The sequence below is a fragment of the Meles meles genome, chromosome 18 (assembly GCF_922984935.1).
Source record: "Meles meles chromosome 18, mMelMel3.1 paternal haplotype, whole genome shotgun sequence".
Lineage (NCBI taxonomy): Eukaryota > Metazoa > Chordata > Mammalia > Carnivora > Mustelidae > Meles > Meles meles.
The window spans coordinates 9,317,142-9,336,033 of NC_060083.1; the positions used below are offsets into that span (position 1 = coordinate 9,317,142).

Sequence of the window (18,892 nt, forward strand, 5' to 3'; positions counted from 1 at the left end):
ACTGCTCACCCACGAGCCAGCAGGCCCACGACGCTCGCTGAGCGCTCCCCTCCTCGTGGGTACGACGCTAGCGCCGTCCGCCTCAGAAATGCCCGAGGTACCGCATACAGTGGATTCCCGGTGACGGGTTCTCAATCATCTCAGAGTCCTCCCAGCCTTGGTTGCGCTGGTTTAGTCCCCTGTTTCCCCCGCTTCTAGCTTCTGAGGAAAGTCTGGACGCCCTGGAATCTGACGCGATCCTTGCGTCCTCAAGGACAGAGTCCGCGGGCCGCCGGGCCTCCGGGTGCTGACCCGGTAGCCGTGGGCGAGACGGACTTGGTTTCTATGTTCCCCAAACGGGTGCGCATTTCGATGGCTTTGCTTCGAATGTGTTCCGAAATGTAATTTTGCCAATGATCGACAAATGCATGCTGTCCCTCAACTTTGCATACCTTCCGGCAGACGTTTTATCAGAATTAGAATGGCTTTTTAGCACATACCCCCAAGGTTCTTGGGAAAACAGGAACCATTAGTTGGCCCAAGACAAAACAAAGAAGTCGGCCGTATGGCCCCCAGGCAGAGCTCTTCTCCTCAGGATCCCCCTCTCCGTGCCCGGGCCAGACTTCACTTCCCAATTCTTTACCGGAATCCCCCACGGCCAACCAGGCTTTCTCCGTGTACGTCTCCGTCCCACCCCCTCACCCCACCCTACTACCCTCTACTCCTCCCGAGTATTTGTGGATCTGTAGGGTTTCGTTCACTGAACTGTTCACGCTCAGAAGAGGCGACGGTGTTGGCAGGAGGGCCAGGCGCAATGGCCCTTTGATAAATGAAGCCCATGGCCGTGACCTCGCGCGCACTCCGCACCCACCGAGCCCCCGTCGGGACGGGAGCCCACGGAGCCGACAGACCTGGGCGGTGCGTGCTCTGCAGAGCGTTGCTGTCTCTGCTCATCTGGTCCATGATGGACTTCCAGCTGCTGTTGACCTGGTCGAACAGGGCTGACTCATTGGGCAGCTGCTTACGGATGTCCTCTCCGATGAAGATGTTCTGGGGGGCCAAGAATTGGGGCAAGAGGCTGTTTCTCACGCGCGCCCCACGCTCTGCTCCCCACTCCCAGACCAGGAACGACAGCCGAGGGGAAGAGAAGGCGCATCAGAACCGAAGGGCAAAATGCCCACGTTCTGGAAGGAAAGTTGGGGTCGGGAGGCCAGACCCCCGGGGCCGAGAAGAGAAACGGAAGGAGAGCAGGACTTTCAAGGAGGGAAGTGACCGGGACGGGTCATCACTATTACACTCGGGACCCAGAGGAAGGAGGACTTGAGAGGTAGGAAAACACGGCTGAGAAGAGGATGGAGATGTAGGTCGTGTGCCGAGAAAGGAGCCAGAGTGGGTCCTGACCTCGAGGTACATCCATTGGCGTTGCACGGTCAGCACCATCTCCACGACCTCCAGGATGAGGGAGAGGCAGCGCTCCCAGTGGTCCACTTCCTTCTCAAAGGCCTTGACGAAACGGGACGCCTTCATGGTAGACAAAGCCACCTGGTTATCTTCCAGGGCCTGGAATATCTCCTCTGTGCCTCTGGGGCGGAAAGCACCAAAATTCCAGTCCATCCCTGTCTGCCAGACCTCGGGAGGCCCCGCAGCCCAGGGCGCACGGCCCCCCGCGCCCCGCACCCCAAAGCCCTCTGTACCGGAGTCGGTGATGGCCCTTGTCCTTATAGGGAACGATGTCCAGCTGGATCACGTTCCAAGTCTTGGCAATGTTCTGTAACGCCTGTGGGGAGAGACCGGGGGATAGAACCATCCAGTATTCGGTCCCCAAAGGGACCAGAACTCGGGAGGGGCCGTGGGATTCTGAAAGCTGGCCAGGGTGTGGGGGAGGCAGGAGGGGACTCTGACGCACCAACTCTATGGCCAGCTCTTTGGTCGCTGACGCAGAGATCTCCCCGATTTTCTCCACGTGCTGGTCCATCCCGAGGTCCACGATCTGCTCCAAGGTGAAGCTCTCAGATTCCTGATCAAATTCCCGTTGGATCTCATCCCTGACCTGATCCCAGTGCCTGCAGCCAGGGACAGAAGGTCAGACCACGAGGCCGGACACCGGGGTGTACTGGTAAGTGTTCGCGTCGATCCGCAGGCTTCCTCTCCCCAACTGGGACAGGGTGAGTCTGTATGTGTATCAATATTATTCATTAAATAGGCCCTAAGACGCCCCCCCCCGGGCACTGCGGGGAGTTCAGAGATGGAGGGGCTGACTCTGGAGGGGGTTCAGACCGGCCGCTGCGGGTTCATGGTGCACAGACTGCGCGCGGGGCCGGCGCCGAGCCGGCAGAGCTCATCCAACTCACATGCCCGCGATCAGCGAGGAGCCCCGGGTCCCCTGTACCCGAGGAACCTGAGCCTCGTGGGTTGGACACCTGAAGCGGGCGAAGTGGTCGGGTGACACTTAGCCACGGGACGCGTGAGGGCGAACCTGCTGGAAACCCCGTCCCGGACGCAACACGGAAGAAGTGAAATTCCTTCTACATGGATGATCGTTACAGCATTTGGAGGAGAGCGCATCGCGTCCTCCACGGCCTCAAAGCCCTCCTCTCCCTCCACGTGCAGAGTCCACGTGCATCAAGACAGTAAACTTGCACGGGCGCCTGGGGGGCTCAGTGGGTTAAGCCACTGCCTTCAGCTCAGGTCATGATCTCAGGGTCCTGGGATCGAGCCCTGTATCGGGCTCTCTGCTCAGCAGGGAGCCTGCTTCTCTCTCTCTCCCTTCCTGCCTCTCTGCCTACTTGTGATCTCTCTCTGTCAAATAAATAAATAAACTTGCAGAAGAAAATTACAGAGTATTAGAGGGAAGTACGGAGAGAATGCAGGTTGAGCTCGGGGCGGGGCGTCTTCTTAGGCGAAGCCCAGAAGCGCAGACCAGGAAGGAAGAAGGGGATACTTTTGGCGAAATCAGAATAAAACTTTCTGGGGCACCTGGAGTGGCTCAGTCAGTTAAGTGTCCGACTCTTGGTTTGGGGCTCAGATCGTGATCTCAGAGTCCTGAGATCAAGCCCCGTGTCAGTCTCCGAGCTCAGGGCGGAGTGTGCTTGACATTCTCTCCCCCTCTCCCTCTACCCGCCCAAAACATAAAATAAATAATATCTGTTTTTAAAAAAGAGAATAAAACCTTTCGTAGACAGAAGACACCAAGCTGAGTGGTGACAGAACAGAGTGCTGGGAGCCGTAGGGGGAGGCAGGAAGGCAGACGGAGGACACGGCAGGCTTGAGGGGCGGCTTCCCCGGGGCACGTGTTTGTGGGCGGACGTGGGAGGGGACAGCACGAGGCCCAGGCGGCCAGGGGCCAGGGGCCCGCCGAGGAGCGGGCAGCGGCCTCACCTCTGCCTCAGGGCCGGGTTGCGCAGGTCCGAGATGAGCGGCATGGTCCTCTTGAACTGCTCGATTTTGGAGCGCGTGCTCTCGATGATTTCCCAGTTGCGGTCCTGGGCGGCCCCGGGAGGCGTCAGCAGCCCCGCCCAGCATCCCCGCACCGTCCCCTTCCTCCGCGGGCTTGCCTTGCCGCCCCTCCGCGGGCCCAGAGCACCTTGTACTCCTTGGCCAGCCTGGTGAGCCGGCGGAACAGCCCGTGCGCCGTGGCCTCCATGGCCTCCGTCTGCAGCATCAGGAAACGGCCGGTCTTCCACTGGCTCCAGTTCTCCTCCCAGTCCCGGGTGATCTCCCACACCTGCTGCAGGGCCTCCAGCTCCTTCGGGGCCGAGAGCGGGAAGAAGCGGTGAGCGGGAGGCCCCTGCTGGCCCCGCTCCTCCTCCTCCTTCCTGCCGGGACTCAGGCCAGGCCTGACAGGCGCACGGGACAGGCAAATCCAGACAGAAGATGGACCAGAGGTCAACAGGGGCTGAGGGCAGAGGGCGCAGGCTTCCGTCCGGGCCGTCGAAGGCTTCTGGAGCCAGAGGGGTTGACTTCGCTGTGAGTCGTGAAGGTACGAGATGCCGCTTGCTTTAAACGGTTATGTTGTTACCTGGATTTTACCTCCCTTTTTTTTAAAGGTCCTGGCGTTCCCATCTTCCTGGCCCGGCCCGCGGCCCCCACCCCTGCCCAGCGCGAGGCCTGGCCTGGCACCCCACCTTCTCCAGGTTCTGCAGGTCCTTGGAGGCCGGCTGCTCGATCTTGAAGATGCCCAGGTTGGAGCGGAGACTGTTTTCTTCTTCCCGCATGGCGGTCAGCATGGCCCGTATGTGCGCGATCTGCTCCAGGGCTCCCGGGTGCCCCACGCTACTGCTGAAGGGGCCTGCGGGAAGTCCCAGGTGAAGGCCTTCGTCCCCGGGAAGGCCCGTCCCGGCTCTCCTACCCCCTTGGGGGCAGATCTCCCTTCTCTCCTCACCCGGCAGGGTCGGGAAGGGAAACGAGGGAGTGTGCGGCAAGGATGACGGTATGCTTTAGTGAAAACTCCTACACGTGGCGTGAGAATCTGAACCAGGCAGGTCATGGGGAAGGAAGAAAACTAGAAATGCCATGAGCTGGGCGGTGCGGCCAGAAGCGCCAGGCCTCCGTCCCCTCCCCCGAGCAGCATCCTTCCCCGCTCATCCCTGTCCCTGCCACCTGGGGACCAAGGCTTTGAGACCCTGGGTCAGAGCAGAGGTACAGGGGCTCGGGAGCGGCTACCTTTGGTTTCAAAGTCTTCCAGGAGGTTACGTGCTTTCTTCTTGAAGTCGTCTGCCGAGTGGATGAGGCCCGTCTTGAACTTCTCCTTGTGTTTCTTCAGCATTTGCTCACTGTCCAACAGGATTTGTTGGAAGACGACCCACTCCCCATTGAGACTGTCCAGCATCTCCAGGACCTGAGGACATCCAGGAGGGCACCGTGACCCATGAGCAGGAGGTCTGGCCCCCGCCACGCTCTTAGGACCTCATTTCTGACCCTGTGGACCACAGGCTTAGAGCCTACCAGAAATCCAGAACCCGACCCAAGCTATCAGCTGAGTTCTCTGGCTCTCCAAGGCCTTGGGATCTCGTACCTTCGGCCCAGCTCACTCTCCTGCCATCCCGCCGGGCGGCCCAGGACCTAAGATGTCGGGGTGAGCCTCCTCCGCAAGCCGCTGCCACCACGGGCCGGACCCTGGGGACGGCCTGCCGCGGGAACTCACATTCTCCTGAACCGGCACCTCGTACTTCTCCAGAATGGTGAACTGCTCGTGTATGGGGGGGATCTGGGTCTCCAGGTTGGGCAGGTCGTGCTGCAGGGTCTCCATGAGCTGCAAACTGACCCCCAGCTCCTCCAGCGTCTGGGGAGGGCGGCTGATTCTGAGGGCAGGCGGAGAGCGGGCCGGTGGGCGAGCGGGGAGGACCCCTGCCCCCGCCCCCTGCCCCACCTCAGGGGGAGCCCGTACTTCTCCCCGTTGTCCCGCAGGTAGGTGTGGAGCTCCAGCAGGCGCCGGGCCGCCATCTCCTTGAGCAGGGTGGTGAACTTGTCCTGCCACTCGTTGCAGTGTTGCACGAGCGAGAGCTTGAGGTGGGAACAGTCCAGCAGCACGAACTGGATGTTGAGCACCGTCTCCTCCTTCTGCACGTTGTTGGCCACCTCCGTGTAGCTGCAAGGGCCCGGGTCGCCGGGGCGGTTGTCCCTCGGCAGCTGAGCCCGCTGCCCTGCCGCGAGTTCGAGCTCTGGTGTCCAGCGCCCCCGCCCCGGACGGCGGTGCTCCTCTGCTCCCGGGCTGTCCCAGCCCCACGGCCGGGGGCCTATCATTTCCCCAAGCCCTGCCCACGAGACAGCAGGCAGACCCCCTGGGCTGGCATTCGAGGCTTTAGGGACGCACAGATCTGAGTACCCACTGCTGCCCCCCAGCCCTGTGACCTCGGGTCATCGAAACTGTTCTGGCCCCGAGCTCTCGCCTACAACACGGCGGTAACAACAGAACCCACACCACAAGGCTGGCGAGAGAGGGACGTGGTCTGCCACCTTCCCGCCTTACCGGGCAATGTCGGCATCGAAGGAAGAGACGGGGGGGTTGAGGCGCTGGTAGCGGCGAATGAACGAGTCCTTGTTGATCTCCCAGATCTCCCGGTACAGATCCCAGGTCTTGAGGTAGTTCTGCAGCAGGGTCGCGTTGTTGGTCATGCCGCTGCTGATCTGGGCCTGGGTCTTCCTGATGTCCTCGTCTCGCTCTTCAAGAGCCGGCACGATGCTCGTCACTCACTCCCAGGCCAGCGCAAGCTCCAGCCCGGGCCCCCGGCTCCCAACCCCTCCTCTCCAACACCACGTCTCCGAAGAAATACGGCTCAGCCATGAGCACTCGAAAGCAGAGGGGGCGAGGACTGAGGTGGGTGCCTCCCATCCTGCCTCCATCCCAAACTGTCCTTCCGCATCCGCCATCTCAGTCCCAAATGAACGCCTTGACCGTGAGTCACCTGCCATCCACTCTCCCCGCCACGCTTGCTCCCTTCCCCCTTCCGGCTCCCGACCTGGCCTTCCCAGCATCACAGAGATGACCAACCCCCATGTCTGGAGACGGCCCTGGTCTCACCTCCCGGCGCTGCCCATCCCGTGGTCTCTGATGGCCCTAGAACCCAGTGCCCTCCCTGCCGCGCACTCACCCACGATGACGTGGATGGGGTCACGTTGAAACTTGCGCCTGATGAGAATCTCGGGGAGGTGGCGGAAGACAGAGATGGTGGAGAAGAGGTGGCGGCCAATGTCATTGACCGCGCCTGCCAGAGTCGGCAGAGTGGGTGAGAACTCCACCTGGGGGCGGGCGGACACAGCGGAGAGGGCCTCAGCATGGCCGTGGAGGAGACTGGCCCCGGGACTGAGAGGGTCGGACCCCTAAGGGAGCCCCGGAGGCTGCAGGATGAAGTCAAGGCCAAGGGCCAAGTTTAAGGACGGAGGGAACCGGAAACAAGAGCGGGACAGTTTGGGAACATCAGGAGTAAAGGTCCCCACCTGCGCCACACCTCCCTGTGCGTCGTTCTGCAAAGTGACCAGGACTCGGAAGAGGGGGTTGGGTGTGGTCTTCCCGTCCCCGTTGATGGCCTTGGACAGCTCCAGCAGCGACCACTTCACGTTGAGACGCAGGGCGTCCTCCAGCATGCGGTCCAGCCGGACCGTGTACAGCATCCACTGCTGCTGGACCTGGGGGCGCGGGCGGAAGGGGGGGCCTCAGGGAGACAGTGCCGCGGGGTGGGAGCAGGTGAAAGAGAGAGGTGGGATGCAGAGCCCCAAAGGAAGGTTTGAGGGAGTGAAGGTCGGGTGAGCCCAAGATGACAGCAAGACGTGTGAGAAGCCACCCCAGAGGATGGAGGGGAAGAACCAAGAGAAAGTTCTGACGGCCACAGGCAGGCGGGGGGGCTCGCGCAGTCACAGAGCCGGGCCCCAGGAGCCGCACCTCCGGGCCGTCGTTCTTGAAGACCTCGTAGGAGTTGGTCATGATGGCCACCACGTCCCGGTGCAGGCACTGCAGCTTCTGCAGCACAGCTGCGCGGTGCTCCCGCTGGTCCTCCTCAAACTCCAGGTCCCGGTACACCCGTTTGCCGGTGATGCGCACCAGCAGCGTCTCGGAGATCTCCTGCGCTCGCCAGCCGATGGTCAGAGTGGAGGTCTTGAACTCGTTCACGATAGCCTGCACCTGGAGGCGGTCCGGGGGGGGCCTCAGTTTGGGAAGAGACCCTCTGGGCTCCGTGCTCACCTCCCACCTGTGCTCCAGCCAGAGCTGCTGACGTCAACGACAACGCACGCGGACACGCCTCGTGTCCTTCCCACACCCCCTGGGCTCCGTACGGACCGTCCACGCTCTGGCCCTCGGGTCAGCCGAGTCGAGTGGCCGGGACGCACCTTGCTGGCGTGTATGCGGCACTCTGTGATGAAGAAGGCGCTGGCCCCCTTCAGGGCCCAGTGCAGCTTCTTGAGTCCGGGGTGGATCTTCTTATCCAGGAATCGGATCCGCTCTTTGAAGAGGGCCTGCTCGTCGAGGGACAGCATGGCGATGATCCTGTGTAGGACAGGGGACCGGCAGCAGATACGTCAAGCTCTGCAGGCCGCCCCCCGTGCCAGGAAACTCGGTGGGGCCATCTGGAGCTTTCCGAGGAAGCTTTCGCCCGCGGCGGAAACGCTCTGCACTTTGTGCTGGCCACACACCAACCACGTGTGGCCATGCCACACCAGAAACGTGGCCTGTGCCCATGAGTCTCAGCTGTAAGATTTCACATAATTCCAAGTAAGTAATTAAAACAGACACAGACACACGCGACTGGGGGCCGCTGTATCGGACGGCATCGTTCTAGACGCCAGAGGACACCGCTGGCTCCACCGGAGGACTTTACCTGGGTTGAGACCAGCACCCAACCTGGAGCAGAGCCTCGGTGCAGAGATAAGCACCAAGGGATCCAGGCAGGGGGCCCTGGTTCAGGACCGCTGATGCTTTCCGCGATCCTAATGCCCCCCCCCCCCAACCATGCGTTCCTAGAGAAGCGACCCAGCCCACAGTCTGCGTGGCCCCGGCGCACTGTGGAGCCGGAGGGGAGCTGGCGGGGGTGTTTTGGCTCTCTACCCTGAAGCTAGAAGACAGACGTGCAAGGAACAGGAAAAACCGCAGGGCCATGCAAGAGAGGAGGAGAAAGCATTTTTTGAGATGGTCAGACGTAAAGGAGAGGTCCTGCAGGAGACAGGTGACATCACGGGACAGACAGGACACCAAGGAGGCCCGGAAGGCGCACAGAAGGCCACACGGAGGGCCGTGGCCTCACCGGTTGTAGTCTCGGGCCACAAGGAGCAGGTTCTCCCGGAGAATGCGCAGGTCCTCGGCGCGCTCTGCCACATTCGTCACGTAGTGGGGCGTCTCAAAGAGCAGCCGCTCCCAGTAGTCGATCTCCACGAAGAGAATCAGCAGGGACCTCGGGGAGAAAGAGCGAGGCCACTCGCAGGACTGCTGCAGGGCCTGGCCGCGGCCCCAGGCGCAGACACAGATGAGAAATGAAGCAGAACGTCCCGGTAAAGAAGGCTGCGGGACTCCCTGCCAAACCGCCACAATGGTGGGGAGTGGGGTGCTGTGTGTTTAGGGCATGAGCCCTTGGAGACCGACAGGGAGTGGAGGGGCCCAGGGGCAAGGAGCAGAGATGACATCCTCAGCTGGGGACAGAGAGCACTAAGAGGCCACTCCATCCGCGCCGTGGGGCTCTCTGAGGCCCAGGCTGGCGGCTCCGAGTGTCTCGGGAGGGAAGGTTGTGGAAACAGCACTCACCTGTGCCCACCCCCACTCTGCACACTTAAGCAAGTGCCCTTGTCACCCCAGCAGAAGATGGAAGGCTTCTGGTCTGGAGAAACGTACAGAGACAGACCGACAGAGGGTCTTGGACTGGGGACCCCGGGCCCGGCTGAAGGAGGGAGTGTACTAAGAGAAAGGGACATTTAGGATCACACACACACTGACTGTTAAGACCCCCCCAAGCTTCTTTATCCGCCCACTACCCGGGCTTGGGCAGCTGGACCAACACCCTCCAGAACAAGGCCTGGAGGACTGTTTTCCGTGGCCCCTGGCCAGCCTGAGGGGTGAGTCCCAAGGACAGTCACCATAGGGGTCCCCTGGAAGCAGCCCACAGCTGATGAGCCCCACAACCCGCTCAGCAGAATTTCAGGTCCACTTTCCATCTCCCTGCCCTTGAAGATGGATGACCAAGGATCACAAAACATTGGTCTCTGTCCTTTCGAGCACAGAAGGCAGGAGCCAAAACAACCAAAGAGAAGAAAAGCAAATGCGAGGAGAGACGAGGGGATGGGCCGCACAGAAAGGAGGCAGAAAGGAGGCCATCTGCACCAAGTAAGCCCGGACAAAAAAGGAGCATCTGTAACCCAAAACTCAGAAGAGCTCTTGGAAGTTAGAGGAGAGACATTAACGAACAAACAAGCCCATTAACAATGAAATCGACAGAAATCTCTCAGAAAGTAGAGAAAAAGACACAGAGATGGAAGGCAGAGGAATTTGCATGAAAAAAAGAACAGAAAACTCCCCAGCAGTAATCTTTATATTTATTACATGTTGGAATGATCAGACGCAGCGTGGCACCAGGTTGGGTATTAAAACGGATCTCAGCTGTTTCTTGTTCCTCTCTTGGGGGCAGTACCAGAGGAATCGGACTTGCACACGTGGCCCCCCATCCGGCGAGCTCTCCCCCTTTCCTCCCGGCTGTCTGAGATCAGCCCCTCAGACACCCCTGCTCCTAAACCCTGCCATCTGTCACATCCGCGGCCCTCCTGCCACTCCTCAGTGGCTCCGTGGCGTAAGCCACTTGGCGGAACCCCAGCCTGGCTCAGTCTGCTGCCACGCGCCCGCCCCGTGCGCCCATGCAGGGGGCCCAGCAGGGCGGGGCCACATCGATGAGCACCCCGAGGGCTCCCCAGGCTGCCCTCCGTCCTGTTCTCACGGGGACTTGAGTCCCACCCAAAGCTTCTGCCATTTAGGACAGAAGGGGCCCTCCCCCCCACCCAAGGCCAAGGCCTCTTCCAGGGCTCCGCGTCCTGACACGGAGGATGGCAGCCCGTCCCGCTGTCCTCAGCCTGTAGTTCCGTCCCGCCAACAGTCAAAGAAGGCCAAGGTTCTACCATCTTGAAAAAAACAAACCAAACCCAGCCCCCCGGGACTCCGTAACCCCCCGCGGGCCCTGCGCCCCACACTCCCATCGACCGTGTGCCTTCCACGCAGCGCTGTCATCACGAACTCCTCTGTGCTGAGAGCTGCCCCCTTCACCTCCACAACTGCCCTCATCAAGTCTCCCCGGGACACTTTGTCCCCAAGCCCCGCAGGCCTCCTCAGGCCTGGCGCTCTGTCCTCTCACCCTGGAAAGCTCCCGGCCTTGCCTGCCCGGGATGCGCTCCACAGGCACGTGTGCTTCTGAATTTAGCACCCACTACCACCTCCTTGGGCTTTTGGAAGCAAAGCCAAGTTCGGAAACTCCGCTTTCTCCAAGGCACCTGTGACCCTAACGGGATGCGAAATGGCAACTGGATATTGGCCTAAAGTTGATCAAGAGAGCGTGGGGCTCTTTCCACCCGTCCCAAAGAGCGAAGGCGCTGGGGAATTGCCACCACGTGCAGGAGCGCGCCCGGCGTGACTGCGGCGTCCGAGCTCTCCAGCGAGGCCAGAACGCGGAACTAGTTTCCAATATAAAAACCAGTAACCAGTTAAACATTCCCAGGGAGGAAAAGAGACCCATGACCATTAAAACCATAAAAATAAAATACCCAAATTAACCAATTAACAAGTGATGTTTGTATATAACATTTGTATGCAAATTTATAGATGTGTATATATATAATGACATCTCTTGCTCATTGGTCAATGTATATGGAAAAATGATTTATAGACATTTTATACGGATTTAACTACATTGAAAGAAAAAGTGTTATTTTTGGGTAGAAAAACTCAAACCTTAAAGATGTTCATTCTTCTTCAGTTAACCTATAAATTTAACCCAATCTTTATTCCTATAAAAATAGGAACAGAACTATTTTGGGCACTAAACAGATTGATTCCAAAGTTCTTATGGGAAATAAATATTAAAAATATCCCCCAAAAACTCGGCAAAGGGAGAGGAATGAGGTCAATAATTGAAGCAGTTTGGTTCCTTCACGTGAACAGACAGACATACCAGCGCGGAAAAGCGAATCCCAAAATAGACACGACTCTCCGTGGGAATTTGTTATGTTATATAAATGAGATCGGGTCAGCGGGCTAGCCATCTGGGATTAAAGCACACAACCCAGCCGCATGTGTAGCTCTCTCCCTACATGAAACTAAGTTTCAAATAGATCAGACATCTACATGTAACAAATTAAATCATGAAATGCCAGAAGAAAATATAGAATATTTTCAAAATTTAAAAAAAAAGGCTTGACTAAAAAATCAGGTGATTTGTAAAATCGGTGTGGTTTCTTTTTTTATTGTTCTTTTTCTTTTGTCTTTTTTTCTTCTTTTCTTTCTTTTTTTTAAGGAAAGTGTATTTTTTGATCACAGCCCAAAGCCCCCACAATCTGGAGGTGTTCTCACGAAAGTCCGAGTTCTATCACTGAAATACTCCTTGGAAGCACAATGAGAAGAAAATTCCAGAACATTCCGTGTCTGATCTACAGGCAACAGCTGAAATAACAGAAGAAGAAATGATCTCGCATTTGAGGTGTTGCAAAGGGTCCTAATTTCACCTTCCCTGGAGAGGAAACTCCCAGTAAGGGAAATTATTTTCAAGTGAACAGGCCTCTCTCACACGAGTGAACAGTGCATTACCAGGCATGGAAGGAAACCCTCCAAAGAGAGAGAGAGGCCAAAGCCAGGGAAAATTACTTTCACCCTAGGATTCCAAATCCAGCCAAACGTCCAATAAGGGGAGGGCAGAAGACAACCGTGGCCAATCACGAGAACTCAAAAGATTTCCCTGCCGCGCACCAGTTCTGGGAAAGCTACTGAGAAACGCACTCCACCAAAATGAGGGCCTAACCCAAGAAAGAGGAAGACAAAGGACGCTCCAGGTGCGGGGGAAAGTTCCAGGCTGACTCCTTCATAGCAGGCCTTGAAACCAACCAGCCCTACGGACTCAGGAGGAAAGGGAGTTCAAGCAGGGGATAGCTCTAAGAAAAACAGGAAGCCAGTCAGAGAGTGAGGACAAACGTGATGGGTCTGGGAGAATTAACGACAGCAAACAGCGTGTTAACAAAAATAACAAGGAGATTATCGGTCCTGAAAACAGCAAACATGAGACACGCCAAGGAAAGAAGCATCACCACGAAACCCCTCCATCCAGCCACAAACGAGCCTGAGAGGGTCACGTTAAGTTAAGCACTAGATACGGACTTAACCCCAAACCTGGTGTGAGAGCAGCGCCCGCCAGAGAGCGGGGTCTGAGCATTTCTTCAGACTAGAGACCCCAAACCAGTCTCCCTGATCAGCACCGCGACCAGCCCACGTGGGCAAGGGTGCTCCCCGGCACCCCACTCAAATGTCTCTTCATTTGGTCATTTTGGCAAGATCTGCAAAGCAACTGAAGGCCTGTCTTCAGATTTTAACGTGTTGGCCGACAGGATGGACTTAGAAGACACTGTCTTGATGTTGAGCACAGGGTTGTGGTTCTGACGGGGCCAGAAGTGTGTCAGTTAATGTCCAGAACGCACATTTTATTTTACTGACAGGTGAAATCTCTTTTTTTAAAGACTTATTTATTTGAGAGAGGGAGGGAGTGAGCAAGCACGGGCACAGGCAGGAGAAGAGGGAGAGCAGTGGATTCTGCCGAGTGCAGAGCCCAACATGGGGCTCGATCTCTCGACCCTGAGATCATGACCCGAGCTGAAGTCAAGAGCCAGGCGCACGAGCCACCCAGGCACCCCAACAAATAAAGTTTCCTTAAAAAAACAAATCAGGGGCGCCTGGGTGCTCAGTGGGTTAAGCTTCTGCCTTTGGCTCAGGTCATGATCCCAGGGTCCTGGGATCCAGCCCCGCATCAGGCTCTCTGCTCAGCGGGGAACCTGCTTCCCCCTCTCTCTGCCTGCCTCTCTGCCTACTTGGGATCTCTGTCTGTCAAATAAATAAATAATCTTAAAAAAAAAAAACCAATCAGGGTGCCTGGGTGGCTCAGCGGGTTAGGCCTCTGCCTTCAGCTCAGGTCATGATCTCAGGGTCCTGGGATTGAGCCCCGCGTCCGGCCCTCTGCTCAACAGGGAGCCTGCTTCCCTCTCTCTCTCTGCCTGCCTCTCTGCCTACTTGTGATCTCTCTCTGTCAAACAAATAAATAAAATCTTTAAAAAAAAAAAAAACAATCAGCCTGGGAAATTATTTCTGGAAGGTGTTTCCTCATTGATCGTCAGAGCCGTGGTTGGGCCACAGAGGCAGGAAAGGAAAGCCCACGGAGTTTAGGGTGACAGTCCGGAGTGAGCTGACCCCACAGAGAAAGCCCCTATATGGGTGGGGGACAAGGAGGGAGTGCAGGCCCTACGGACAGAAGACCGACAGGTGTCCATCCCCGTGTCCCCAATCCTGCTGGCAGGGCGGGGCGGGGGGCGCATGGCAGCACAGGGCGGCGCAGGACACAGGGACCGCACGTCTGTCCTCAGCCGGGGAAGAGACGACATCTGGAACACATTTGCGCTACAGGCAGTCGATGAAGCTGGTCTGGCCGTGGAACGTGGTAAAAACCCACTGGGACTTCAGAGCCCCAATGTTTGGGATAGAAGGTGGGATAAGAAAGCCCCTTGTGAAATAAAACAGACTCTCGGGGCCTGGAAGGCTCCGAAAACTCAGGGGAGTTGGGTAATTCCGAGAACACTCAGGACACTTGAAAAGCAAGCGTATTTGAGATGTTATCAAGACCCCTGAGCACAGAAGGGTCAGCTGATAAAGCCATCTGCACCTCCCCCGTAGCACTTGGTACAGGGGACGTTCTTGGATTTTTTTACCGGTGGGAAGAGCCCAGGCTTGGCAGAGTCCTTCCCTGGGATCGTGGGTTGGGTTTTGTTTTGTTTTGTTTTTTCCTTCCCCATAAAGAATTTACTGGGCAGAGGCAGCCTTATCTTGAAACCACAAAAATGTAAAGAAGCTCACAGCAGATCCTTCTAGTAAACAACCCCGGAGGGACAGAAACACTCCCCGGCAAGAAGCTTCTGGCCCTGATTTGGGTTTCGCTTAAACCCGGGCCATAAAGATTTGGCCCAGAGTTGGTCTGGTAGGCTGTGCTGCTGTAAAGATCATGCAAGTGGTGTGTCAAGTTATTTCACGTGCTCCTTGACGGGAGACGGTCACAGCAGACAGGCAAGTGTTCTCCTACGCCTCTCAAAGCTCCGCGGGCATCCCGCCCCAACGTCCAGCAAATGCACCACGGTACGGGAAAAAGGCACAAGGTCCAGGCAGTCCGCTGGACATCCCCGGGGACAGAATACTCAGGAACCGTGCAGACATGTGCAACCCTTATAAGTCCGTCGGTTCAGAGTGGACTGAGCCACAGTACAACCCACGGCACAGCAGACACCACGCAAGCGACCATGGCCTGCCTTCCCCCCACACAGACTGGGATCCGCCCCTCCCCCACACGCGGGTATGGGTGACCATGAAAAAAGCCAGTTGCGACAGTCCGGGTTACAGCGTGCTCCCATCCTGTGCGCGGCGGGTAGTCTGGGTTCTCTGCGGTCCACAGGACCTCCAGGGAGCTGGACGGCTGCTGGAGTTTCACTGTTTCCTGTGTATACGTCCACGTCCTTTTTTTTTTTTTTTTTTACAGTGAGCAGGCCCTATTTTTAGTTTAAATTTTAAAATACCCACTAAAGGTTTTCTTTTTCTTTTTTAAATCAAAGACAAACAAATGTACGAAGTAGGAGCGTCAAGAGAGGGGGGGAGGATAGACCAAACCACCAAGCGTGGTTTTCGCTGGGGAGACTTTCTTCTCTCTTCTACTTTCCTGCGTTCTGCAAGTTTTCTAAAACCGTCCAAACTTGTATGATGGGAAATTAATCATTGTGAAAACACTTTGGATGCACAGTGTACGTAGCATGCTATTTGCGTAGCTATCCACGCCTATCGCTGGACTAGGTTCCCCAAGACTCAGGACTCAGACTCCTTGGAGAGAAACTGAGTCACAGCCAGGGAGCCCGACTTTCCCCTCCCTACCCTGGTGTAACTTTGGAGTTCTGTAACATGGGCCTTCGATCACCCCCTATGAAAGGTGAAACTGTTGTAAAATTTACCATTTTTTAAAAATGATGATACAGGGGCTTTTGGGGGGCTCAGTGGGTTAAAGCCTCTGCCTTCAGCTCAGGTCATGATCCCAGGGTCCTGGGATCGAGCCCTGCATTGGGCTCTCTGCTCAGCAGGGACCTGCTTCCTCCTCTTTCTCTGCCTGTCTCTCTGCCTACTTGTGATCTCTGTCAAATAAATGAATAAAATCTTTTTTAAAAATTTTTTTAAAATTTTAAAAAAATGATGATGCAGAGCATTTACAGAGAGATCCCATCACCTTGCCAAATCTGCTGGGAATGTTCTTGGGCTCCCACAGCTTTTCCAGGCAGTTCCTTTGGAGGGGAATGGGGTTTGTGGACTGTTTGGGCTGCGTGAGGACTTCCACACGCGCCATCGTGCCTCGTGACAGGCTCAGGGAAGGATTTTTTGATAAAAAGGGATAAGGATAAGGAAACTGGTCTTAGAGGAATTCCGCCACCGCCCGAGGTCACACAGCGAGGCCTGAGGACCCCAGGGTTCAGACTCAGCCCCGAGGACTGGGAGGAGGCACAGGCCGCCCCAGGCTACCTCTCAGCCCGCGGGTGGCTGACTGTGACACGCTTAGTCTCTCACGGGACCTCTGTCTCCTTTCAACTTCAAATGTAAATGCGGATCGATGGTGCTAACCATTCTGTCTCCGGGATACAACCCTCTGATTCCGGAGGAACGAGGCAGCTTCTGGGCTGTGCACATTCATGTCGATGTCACTGCAAGTGCATCCGTCCGTCCGTCTGCCCCGGGGTCACTCCAAGCACAGCACCTTGGGGAGCACCCCGCTCGGCGGGACAGTATGTCTTACACAGTGTCGCAGTGAGGGTAATACCGGCCTCGTCTTCTGCCCCCCAGGCTCAGAGGGTTGACTTACGGAGCCGTTGGGACGGGCAGCAGCTTGGCCGTCCCTCCAGAACCCGCTGGCCTTGTCAGGGCCGCTCTCTGACACGCTGCCTGGCCAAGGATGGATCTCCGCCCTCCGGCGTCTCCGTGCTCCTCACAACGGCCCCCGCCTCCCCTGACACGGGGCACTGCTCCCGCACCCCGGTCCCCCCACCATGACGTGTCTTCTCGCCCTGGTGCCCCCTGTCCCCTGGCCTCCATCTCCCCACCCCAGGCCTTTTCTAGCAAAGCCCCTCCTGCCCGGGACCAGCAGATCAGGACGGCCTAGGAGTCGAAGCCAACACCACAAGCCCGGGAGCCCAGGAGGCAGCTCATGTTCCAGGGCCCGGCTGATGACGACGGAGAGCCAAAAGCAATCAAGTGGAAAGTGATTTCCTTCCAATTAGGAAAAACTGTCACCAGACGGCGTGCCATCTCTGTAGACAGATGTCTTACAGAGCGCCTGCCTTCGTTTTCGCTTCTGCATCTCACAGCAAGCGGAAGCGCGGCCGAGGGCCAGGGCTCTGCCATCCGCCCACTCCCGGCGCCGACCTCGGGTCCCAGCGTAGGGAAGGCCCTCGCGGCGCAAGTACGGGAATCAGTCACGCAATAAGGGACTGGAACTTGAAAATGTCCTACCTGGAAAGCTGTGGGAGACGGCGTGACCCGCCAACCCCGCCAGGTCCTCGCCTGTGGCCGGGGTGACTTAGCTGGGCCGCCGAGGCCATCTAGTGGCCGCACACCTCCATCACGGGGCCGGTGGGTCCCTGGGATGGGTTATTTTGGAGAACCAAGGGTGGGATCAGAGGCCAGTGGTGTCCCCTCGTGCTGCAGGCGCACGAGAGTTGGAAACCAGAACAGCACGTGGAACCAAGAGACGACTTGCGCTCTGGGGCGAGCAGGGGACGCGCTCAGCGGGGCAAGGAATCCCACCGGGTCTCGTACTTGTCAAAGTTGACGTCCAGCATGCCCGGCTTCTCCTGGCTGACTCGTAACAGCGGCGTGTCCAGCCGCCGGATGCAATCCTTGTCCACTGTTAGCGTCCAGTCTTGGAAGGTTTTCCGGACCAGCTCGTCGATGGCCTGAGCCATCTGCTGGTAGGTGTGCGCGCTCTCCTCTCCGCTTCCGATGTGGGGCAGGAAGTGGGCGCCGGAAAGACACTGAGGGCAGGGACAACGGGTGGCCGGAGCCCACGAGCCACCGCCCCCCCCCGCCGTCCGGTCTCCCACACCACGCACCCACCAGGCCTGCGGCTCGCTGGGGAGGCCCGCTCTGACCACGCTCTGACCACTCGGGGGGACCGCGGGGCCACACAGCAGGGTGAGAGGAGGACACCAGGGCACGAGAGAGAGGGAGTGGCAGCATGAAGGGAAGCAGAGATTCAGCTCAGCAGAAGTTGGCAAAGAAAGGACATTACAGGATGTGAGGGTTGGAGAAGGACAAGGCTGAAATCCAGTATGAGCCCTTGGTCACCACCGTCCAAGCTCGGACACCGGGATGACAGCTTATTTTCACCCAGAACCAATTACACGACGCCAGGCCCCTCGGTAGCCTGCAAACTACATTCCCCAAAAGGCCGTTCAGGGGCATTTTCTCCTGCTTCCTTGTGCGTGTGTGTTCCTTCCTTCTAGCAGGACATGGCCTACCCCTCCTGGTGGCCCAGCTTCCTGGAGGCCCACCCTCCTCCTCCTCCCCGCCTCGAAGGCCAAGGCCTGCCATGACCCGGGTCCGCCAACCACACCCGCCATCATGAAGCCGTGGCCCCCTCCCTGCCGGCCCTGGCGCCCCCCCCGCCCCTTGGGAAGACTCTCGGGGAAACTCCAGGGGGGCCCCCCCGCCCTGCCCCTGCCGGCCTGTGGCGCGGTGCGCAAGCTCCACGGGCTCCCCGAGCGCTCACGTTCATGACCCTGTCGATGCGATGCCGCAGGATCCGCATCCAGTAGGCCTGCCCCGAGTACTGGGCCCTGTAGGGCTCCAGGTACAGCCACTTCTTGTTCAGCTCACGGTTCACCAGGGCCAGCTCGCTGTTGAACAGCATGTAGAGATCCGCAGCCTTCTTGTCGTAGGTGCGCTTGATGGCCTGAGGAAGGGGCGGGGCCTGACCACGCCACCACGCGGCCTGGGGGTCCCACCTCCCTCCCCAGGCCGCCCACGGAGACACGCTCCCTAACCGTCCCGAAGGGGACACGGGGGGGGGGGGGGGGGGAGCAGAGGACGCGGGGAAGGGCACACAGGGAGCTGGGACTGAAGGGCGCACAGGGGGCGCGGGCGGAGGTGGCAGGGGCGGGGCGGGGCGGGCGGCGG

General features: G+C 58.1%; 1 protein-coding gene across 1 annotated transcript in view; it reads right to left on the reverse strand.

Moving 5' to 3' along the window:
• The window catches only part of DNAH2 (dynein axonemal heavy chain 2), a 79,305-nt gene that overhangs the window by 40,351 nt on the left and 20,062 nt on the right, over nucleotides 1–18,892 (reverse strand). The window contains exons 13-30 of the mRNA XM_045985130.1: nucleotides 18,486–18,668; nucleotides 17,534–17,748; nucleotides 8,715–8,861; nucleotides 7,804–7,960; nucleotides 7,358–7,597; nucleotides 6,916–7,104; nucleotides 6,570–6,717; nucleotides 5,948–6,140; nucleotides 5,366–5,566; nucleotides 5,123–5,279; nucleotides 4,642–4,816; nucleotides 4,104–4,267; nucleotides 3,563–3,724; nucleotides 3,358–3,461; nucleotides 1,886–2,042; nucleotides 1,674–1,756; nucleotides 1,381–1,561; nucleotides 891–1,029 (exon numbers count right to left, since the gene is read on the reverse strand). Of these exons, the coding sequence (XP_045841086.1) occupies nucleotides 891–1,029; nucleotides 1,381–1,561; nucleotides 1,674–1,756; nucleotides 1,886–2,042; nucleotides 3,358–3,461; nucleotides 3,563–3,724; nucleotides 4,104–4,267; nucleotides 4,642–4,816; nucleotides 5,123–5,279; nucleotides 5,366–5,566; nucleotides 5,948–6,140; nucleotides 6,570–6,717; nucleotides 6,916–7,104; nucleotides 7,358–7,597; nucleotides 7,804–7,960; nucleotides 8,715–8,861; nucleotides 17,534–17,748; nucleotides 18,486–18,668 (2,995 nt within the window). The remainder of the gene's footprint in view (nucleotides 1–890; nucleotides 1,030–1,380; nucleotides 1,562–1,673; nucleotides 1,757–1,885; nucleotides 2,043–3,357; nucleotides 3,462–3,562; nucleotides 3,725–4,103; nucleotides 4,268–4,641; nucleotides 4,817–5,122; nucleotides 5,280–5,365; nucleotides 5,567–5,947; nucleotides 6,141–6,569; nucleotides 6,718–6,915; nucleotides 7,105–7,357; nucleotides 7,598–7,803; nucleotides 7,961–8,714; nucleotides 8,862–17,533; nucleotides 17,749–18,485; nucleotides 18,669–18,892) is intronic.